The sequence below is a fragment of the Mobula birostris genome, chromosome 7 (assembly GCF_030028105.1).
Source record: "Mobula birostris isolate sMobBir1 chromosome 7, sMobBir1.hap1, whole genome shotgun sequence".
Lineage (NCBI taxonomy): Eukaryota > Metazoa > Chordata > Chondrichthyes > Myliobatiformes > Myliobatidae > Mobula > Mobula birostris.
Window position 1 is genome coordinate 41849115 of NC_092376.1, and position 8995 is coordinate 41858109.

Here is an 8995-nt window from a genome sequence, read left to right on the forward strand (position 1 = left end):
TAACTCCCTCTTAAATATAGCCAATGAACTGGCCTCAACTGTTTCCTGTGGCAGAGAATTCCGCAGATTCACCACTCTCTGTGTGAAGAAGTTTTTCCTAATCTCGGTCCTCGGTCGATGGGAGTAGACACTTTAAATGGTTTGGCATGGAATAGATGGGCTGAAGGGCCTGTCTGCTGTACTTTTCTATGACTGAGGATTATGCTGGGCAGCCTGCAATTGTCACCATGCTTCTTCCACCGATGCAGGATGCCTAAACTCACTAACCCTAACCATATGCCTTTGGAATGTGGGAGGAAGCCCTTGGGTAACAGGGAGAATGTACTCACTCTTTCTAGACTGTGGCAGGAATTGAACCCCACTGATGATCACTGGCACTGTAAAGCAATGTGCTAAACTCTACGCTACTGTGCCATCACTGGTTGCCTTTTAATGAATAGAAAAGCTATTCCAGACCCCAAGCTTCTGACAAAGAAGAAAAGTCTGTTTTCTATCAGCAGACACATCATATTCAATAATGGAGCTCCTAATTTGTACATTTACATTGCAGTGTCTGGGCTCCTTACTCCAGGAAGAGCAAGAGGTGACTATGAAAGGGAAACCAATAAGTTCATTGGGAAAATTCAGGACAAACTTTTCACAGATTAGCTAGAATTTGGAACAAATTCTCACATGGAGTAGCTGAGACAAATAGCATGGATGTGTTTGAGGATAAACAGGGAAGAGCATAGAGATTAGCATTAGGTGAAGGAGAAGGACAGGAAGAAGCTAGCAAGAGCATAAATCCAGAATGTCTGTGAAATTTCATGTAACTCTGAGTTTAATTAAGTAATCCAAAGACGATTTAATTACTGCAACACAACAGTATTCACTAACTGCCAGTTCTATTGTTCTCAATAACTGTCTAAAATTGAATCAGGCAAACTAATTGCACCACCACTAATAATGTTTATCACCCTCGCCCTGCCCATCTGGCACTGAAAACCTTACCCGTTGTCTCTGAATAATTGATAATTGAATAATTAGTGCTCTCCTAACCAGAAAATGATGGTTGTAAAATCCATCATTTGGTCATCTGAAACTCTGCTGTCCACACCTTAAACCAGCACTGTTCTTCTTTCCCTTAAGCTCCCTGTTTTTAAAAAACAATCTTAATTATAAGATTATTTTCATCTCAAATCCATCCATGGTATCACTCCCCTTTCTAATTCTGTAATCTCCTCCAGCCACCCAACTTTCTAATATCTCTGTATTAGTCCATTTCTGGCCTCTCAAACAATTCTAATTGTAATCACTCTATCGTCTACCATCACGTCACCAGTTCTGGTGCCAATCCCCCCCTCCCCCCCCCAATATATTTCCATTCCCTTTTGGCCATGGACCTTAACATACCCCTTAGAATGTCAAATATTGCTTGCAAGCACAGCTGTTGCAGCACCTTGGGATGTTTTACTATGATTCATGGTGCTATACAAATTATTATTGCTGAGGGAGGTGGAAAAGCTAGCTACGTTAGTGTTAGGTACTGCCAGGAACTCAGTAATTTTTTGTCATTGTACAGTGTCTCAGTCAGTCTTCATTTACTGTCCTGTCTGGTAGTTGAATATAATACTTAATAACTGAAAGTTTGACAGGATTTTGCTCTGAAAAGTAATAATCGTAAATAGTGAGTCAGTAAATCAAACTTCATTCCACTTTAGTCATATGATTGTCAAATTATGCTTTCTGATTTTTCTGCAATTGAATGCTACTGATTATATTTGAACGATATTGTGAACTGTCATTCTTGGTAAATGATTAAAGAGAGAAAAAGTAAAACCTGTGAACACTAAAGGGCAGAATGTGTCTTCTCTTCACAGGTGTGGTGATATGATTGTCGCAGTGAATGGACTCTCAACAGCAGGCATGAGCCATTCTGCACTTGTCCCAATGTTGAAAGAACAACGAAACAAAGTAACGTTAACAGTCATATCATGGCCTGGAAGCCTTATTTAAATCAAACCAAGTAATTGCAAATCATGCCTTCTACCAGACCTTTAGATTCAACTACTAAAGAAATTCACTGAGTATTTTAATCAATCAGCAACCAGAAAGATATAAATCTCAAATGTTCTGTTCTGTAAATGTTTTGAATACAGTGGATTCCGGTTAATTGCAACACATCAGGACCAGTACATTTTGGCCTAATTAAGCAGCTGCCCCAATTAGCCAAAGTTTCATGGATTAAAAAGGTAGAAAAAGATAAACTATCCTTTAACTGAGTAACAAATAATGTATTTAAATAAAATAACAGAACAAATTAGAATACTACCAATACTACTACAGTACTATAAAACTGTACATTCGTTCCTAATTGTTATCAATGGAGGAATTCATCCATTGTATCTGTAGATAATGGACAATATGATTGCCAATTGCATCCTCCAAATCTTCATTTTCATTGGAACATTCAAGATGATTGTCGATACCTTTAAATTCTTCATAGTTACTAAATTGTTGAAGTAGCGAAAGCATTTCATTTTCACTCCCAGTCGCTTCTGGCATCTCCAAGCCTAAATGTTTGAAATCACAGTGAGCAACACAGTTCTGAATTATCTTGCTGTTATTTCTCACCAACTATCAGTGTCGAAGGTCACTGCTTTTTGAACATAAGTGCACACAACTGATGCTATTTAAAAACTTTGTTCTAAGCATGGCATTGTGTCGAACAGCCACACAAGTGCACACATCTGATGCTAGTTGGAAACTGTTCAGCAACAGTCTCTTGCCCTAATAAATGGCAGAGTGTCCCAAATAAATGAAGGGAATCCTGCCTATTTTCTGGATTAATATTTGTCCTTTAAAACTTGTCTCAAAATAAGCAGCTGCTCCAATTATCCGATGGCCCAACTGGCCAGAATCAATTGTACTAACATTATAAATTCAACTATATCAGAATATCTCATTGTGATTTTAAGTCAGTATTCTTATTTCATGGAATTTAAAAGTACACCAGTTCAAGATGATCAAAAATTACATAATTAGATACGTAACATATCGTAAGAGCCTTAACAGTCAGATAAATTTCTGACAGTTACAATAGTGCAAGCCTTAGTGACTTTTGAACCTCATGCTACCATGAATGTAGCTTCAATGTGAAATAAATACTAGAAACAGAATATAGCTAGTGTTTTGATCCATTTTGCTGAATCATTGCACAAGCTCATAATATGGGTATACTTAATTTTTACTTTGATGTATTTTGTTGAAGGGTAGTAGTTAGTAATACTTGCATCACAGGGGAATATTAACTTCCAAAACTTTGCAATATTAGATAGCAGTAAAACATAATAAATTAAAATATTCAAATATATATGTCCAATTTAACAGTTAACATAATCATTTTTGAGCTTCAAGCCATGAATTTTCTGTCAAATTAAGACCGCCTGTTTTAACCTTTATTTAAGAGTTAATGTTTTCTATTTTAACTGAGTTTTTAAGTGTTTCCTGATTTTTTTTAATCTCCTTATAGCAGTTGTATTAATGATTTACTGATTTATTGAAAGATTTTACAAAAATTACAATCAAATAAAAATTTCTGAGACTATCAGTAATATAAAATAGGCTTTTGTTACATATGCACTTTCATATGATTACATGAACTTTGTATATAAAAACATTTTAAAAGCATCCTGTCCTTTGCAAAATGAAACAATAAAATTTTGGAAATGCATGTGGGCAGTCAGCATTTTAAAAAAAAAACTGATGTTTCTCACCCTTTTACTGAAGTCTTTAAAAAAAATTACACCCTAAACTAGTCACCCACTCCTGTCCCTTATTTCCATAATGAAGATTTGTTTGACTAATTACAGAGCTTCATTTTTATTTTCAATTTCCTTCATTCATGTTTTTATATCCTTCATATCTAAGATAAGACGGTCATTGTATTTCTTTCTGTAGCTCAAGAGAAGTTAATGATTGAAAGCAGTACAGTCTCTCATTATTTCTCATATTCAGGGCATAAAGTTAATTGAGAGCCACTTATAAACAATACCTCTGGATATGTTAAGATTTTAATATACTTCAAATATTCACTGATGTAATGCTGGTACAAACAAGATTTGTCACCTCTAATTCACACTTTTTACCGAGTTCATCATTTAAGCAGTAAATTGCAAGACAGGAGAGCCCTTTAATAGTACTGAAGGAATCTAAGAGTTATTGATACACATTGGGTGTTAGGAAAACCAATTCCCATCATTAGTGCTTGGATTAAGTGCTATAATAAGCTTTTTGAAAAATAAAATAACTGTCAGACACAGCTGCGACTACACTTTGGGGGAAAAAATGAACCAGGAAAGAGGATTTAAATTGCGAGCTAAATTTACAAGTTGGATTTCAATTGCAGATAATGTGAGAAGAAATGGATAGTCAAAAGGAAATATCTTTAAGTGGTTGAGGCTAGGTATTTTGTGAAGACCTCAAACAGATAAGTTAATACTTTGTGTACTTATTTATTTATTTTTTAATGCTATAGCACAGAGTAGGCCCTTCCAACCCTTTGAGCCACCCTGCCCCAGTAACACCCCCCCCCCCGGACAATCCCAATCAAACCTATCCTGATCGCAGGACTATCAACATATGATCAATTATATGTTGATAGTCCTGCGATTAGGATAGGTCTCTATGCCCTCTATGTCTTTGGACTTTGGGAGGGACTGGAGTATGGAGGGAAAACACACGCATTCCATGGGAAGGACACACAAGGACTCCTTACATACATTTGGAATTGAATGAGCTCCAATGCCCCAAACTGTAATAGCATCCTAGTAACCACTATGCTACCATGGGGCAGGGTAAAGAGAGAAAAAATTAACAAAAACTGTGAAATGGGAGTGGTTAGTGAGTGCGAAAACAAAAAGCATTCTATCTTCTAATTAATCCAAAACAATTGAAGATTATTTAATAGCCCAAGAACATATCTCAGCCTAACTCATTAGTTCTATGGCAAGAGCAGGCTGTCAGAATTTTGAATTTGAATTTTTCCAAGAACCTAAGTGCTTAAGCAGTGATGGTGTGATGTTGTACACCACCTAAATATTTTGTAAGCTTATGTTTGAATTAATTCAATGCAGCAGGAAATGGAGGTGCCTATCTACTCCCGATATGCAGAGGAGCCAGAACAGATGGCAATGCATGCTTACAAATATACACGGTGGTGCTGGGATTATTTAAAAAGTACAGATAACAGTATAACCTAGACCTGCCAAATAGACAAGTGATCTGAAAGTGGTACCTAAAGAAGGATTTTCTAATTGAGATCTCAAACAAACGCACCACGTTTATGGTAACATTGGTTTGCAGCTATGACTAATTCTAGTTGAAAATTCTCATAGAAAACCTACAAATAACATTACAAATGTACTTCATTGTCATATTTGATTAGCAAAAATTTTGAAATTTAAATGTATGAATCTCTTTATACAGCTTCCAAATGTGATGTTGTAGGTATAAGTTGGTATCTGATGAAATTTTAATGAATTCTAAGAATTTTAACTCACACAATAAACCTCCATCTAGAATAGAAGCTTTTAACATTTTTTTTCCTGATGTGCCACATTGGGGGGTGGGCTCAACCTTAATTGTTTCAATACTTGCTACCGAGAGCAGTAGTTGGTTCATAAAGTCCAACATTTTTAATTGTGGTATTGTGGGTAACTGGGCTGTGCACGGAGCGAGGTGCAGAGTGCAAGGGCTAAAGTGAGAAGTATAGGCATATGTTCCTGCAGCCCTAAATCCAGAATGGTGCCAGAGTCAAGGATGTCACAAAACAATAGAATTTTCTAAAGGAAGACTCAAATAGCAAGAGCTCTAGGTTTGAATCTATATAGATAAAATGGGAGAAGTCCTGCTATATGAATTTAGGGAGCTGGGTAGCAGTTTAAAGAACAAGATATTCAAGGTCATAATATCTGGGTTATTTCCGGTGTCACATGCTAAGGAGCATTGGAATAAGATGAATCCCTGGCAGAAGGGACAGTGCAAGTGGGAAAGCTTTAGACTTCTGGGTCATTAGAACCACTTCTGGAGAAGGTGAGGCCTGTAAAGGACCAGCAGACTGCATTGGAACCATAGTGAGCCACAACCTTTTAGGGAGGTTTTCTGGTATATTCGCTGTCGTTAGATCGCACCTGGAATTTCCAGTTGGCGGACGATTTCCCTCCACGCCGCTCTGTCCCGGCACTTGTCCACAACATCCCTAGTCTTGTCCAGCTTGGTCCAATCCTTGATGCTATCCAGCCACGTTGTTCTTTGCCTTCCTCTTCCTTTCTTTCCCTCCACTTTTCCATATAGCAAGTCCGACAAGATGTTATCTCTCCGCATAACGTGTCCACAATAAGCAACTTCTAACTTCATAATCTTCTCCAGCAATATCCGTGGTCTGTCGACTTCGGACAAAACCCTCTCATTTGAAACTTTCTCTACACAGCTGACCTTCAACATTTGTGGACAGCACCATATTTCAAAAGCATTAATTTGTTTCATGTCATCCTTCTTCAGGGTCCATGTTTCTGATCCATACATCAGCACTGACCATACATAACACTCGAGGAAGAGGATTCTACTTTGGATGCCTACCTTCCGATTGCATAGTAGATCTTTTAGCTTCATGAACTGGATCTTAGCCATACCTATTCTCCTTGTGATCTTAGCTTCACATCTCCCGTCATCTGTCAGACAACTGCCAAGATAATGAAACTTTCGCACCTGTTCAATGTCTTGTCCATTCACTTGTAATGATCCCATCATGAATGAGTCTTTAGTGTTTGTTTTGCTTACCAGCATCAATTTTGTTTTCTTAGGGTTGACTTTTAGTCCGTATTCAAAGCTTTTCTCATTCACTTTATTCAGCATAGTTTGCAGTTCGCATTCGCTGTCAGCTAACGACCCGGTGTCGTCCGCATACCTGATGTTATCCACCTTCCGGCCTCCGATTGGAATACCTGTCTCTTGATGGTCGCATTCCCAAAAAATCCATTCTCCGTAGAGGTTGAACAAATCTGGCGAGCCAGCACAGCCTTGCCTTACGCCTCATTTAATACATGCCCATGGTGATAGCTCATTTTCTACCCTGACCACTGCTTTCTGTTTCCAATGCAAATTCCTTATTATTTACACATTCTCCCATCCCAGATCATACTTGTTCAGCACCTCTATTACTTTCTCGTGTCTTACTTTATCAAAAGCCTTATATTAGAGAGGATTTAAACCAATTTGGGGGTGGGGGGTGGCTGGGGCATGGAAAGATGCAGTCAAATATAGAAGGAAAATTATGTCACCACATTAGGCTGGTTGTAGTAAGGCATGATGAAGCAGAATGGAGGAGAGCAAGTTTAAATTCCATCTATAGAGAATGAACTGAAGTTGATCAGCATGTGGGAATATGGCATTGTTGCTTTCACAGAAGCATGTTTACAAGAAAGGCAATGGCTAGCGACTCAACATTGCTGAGGCATAGGATCTTGAGGTTGGACTGAGAGTATGTATAAAAAGGTAACATTGCATTATTAATCAGTGTCTCATTACTGAAGTAATGAGGGAAGATACCTTTGAAGTCCCTCAAACAGGGCCATACAAATAGAGCTTAGAAACAAAAAGGGGGTGATCACTCTACAACATGCTACAAGCCTCCCAAATTTTTTTGGGGGTGAGGCACAGGGGCAGAGTTAAAGGAACAGATATAATAATAGGGTTATAGTAGTAAGAGATTTCAACTTCCTCAATGTTAACTAGGGTTGCCTCAGTGTAAAAGACTTAGAGGGGTGGAGTTTTTACAATGCATCCAGGAGACCTGTTTGAGTCAGGTACGTAGATAGTCCAGCTAGAGAAGAGGTAAAACTGGACCTAATCTTAGGAAATGTAACTGGGAAAATGTTTGGATATCATTTTGGAGGTTGTGAGCATATCCTAAGTGTCATGGTAGTTATGAAAAAGAATAAGAAAGGACCAGAAATTAATGTCCTGGATTGGAAGGAAATGTAGGTAAATTAGTATTTCTCATGTATATTCACCAAGTTCATTGCAGTTGGAGAAATCAGAGAAATGGCCTGAACAATGGCAAGTGGAATAAATTCTGATCAATCAGAGGTGATGCACTTTGTGAGGACTAGGAAAAACAGCAAGTGACAAAGCCTCATCACCACGGAGGATTGGAAGGACTGTGGGTACAAGTCTAAGATTCTTTGAAGGTTGCAGAGTACCTAGTGGTTAAGAGGCATATGGGATACTAGCCCTCATCAGGCAGGCCACGGAATATCATAGGGAGGTTATGAATCAACATTATTAAGTATTGGTCGGGTCACAGCTGGAAGGACACGATTGCACTGGAGAGGATGCAGTGGAAATACACCAGGATGTTGTCTGGGATAGAGAGAGCAGTTATGAGAGAGACTAGTTAGGCTGGATTTGTTTTCCTTGGAGCAGAGGAGGCTGGGGGGGAGCTCTGATTGAGGCTTATAAAATTATGCAGGTATAGGTAAGTTAATTGCGAAGAAACCTTTCCCTTTAGCGAAGGTGTCTAAAACTAGAGCACATAGCTTTTAGCAGGATCACAGAAGATCTAAGCAAGAGATTTTCTCCCCTAAGTGATTGGAATCTGGATTATGCCGCCTGAGCCAGACACTCTCACAACATTTAAGTATGTAGACAAGCACTCGAATTGCCAAGACACTAAGGGCTAAGTGGGAGAAAACCAGATTACTATAGCTGAGCACTCTGTGGCCAGTCCAGACACATTCGGCTGAATAGCCTATTTCTGATAGTATTTTTGCAATACTTTCTCATTGTATCACTTATACTACATACCACTTTAGTAGGTACCGATTATCAGTAACCAAGGAAATGTGGCTCATACAATTAAAACACCATTTCAAGCTCTGTCATATTATTCGATCAACTGATACAGATATTGTTTGACAGAAATGATCATTGATATCCCAGGTTCATTGCCGATGTG

General features: G+C 38.3%; 1 protein-coding gene across 2 annotated transcripts in view; it reads left to right on the forward strand.

Annotated features, from left to right (window-relative positions):
• lnx2a (ligand of numb-protein X 2a) overlaps window positions 1-3623 on the forward strand; it is a 105149-nt gene extending 101526 nt beyond the window's left edge. The window contains exon 10 of one of the 2 annotated variants that reach the window (XM_072262978.1): window positions 1860-3623. In XM_072262978.1, coding sequence (XP_072119079.1) covers window positions 1860-1995 — 136 coding nt within the window. In that variant the 3' untranslated portion in view covers window positions 1996-3623. The remainder of the gene's footprint in view (window positions 1-1859) is intronic. The other variant, XM_072262979.1, reaches the window with a different exon arrangement.
• The last annotated feature ends 5372 nt before the right edge of the window (window positions 3624-8995 follow it).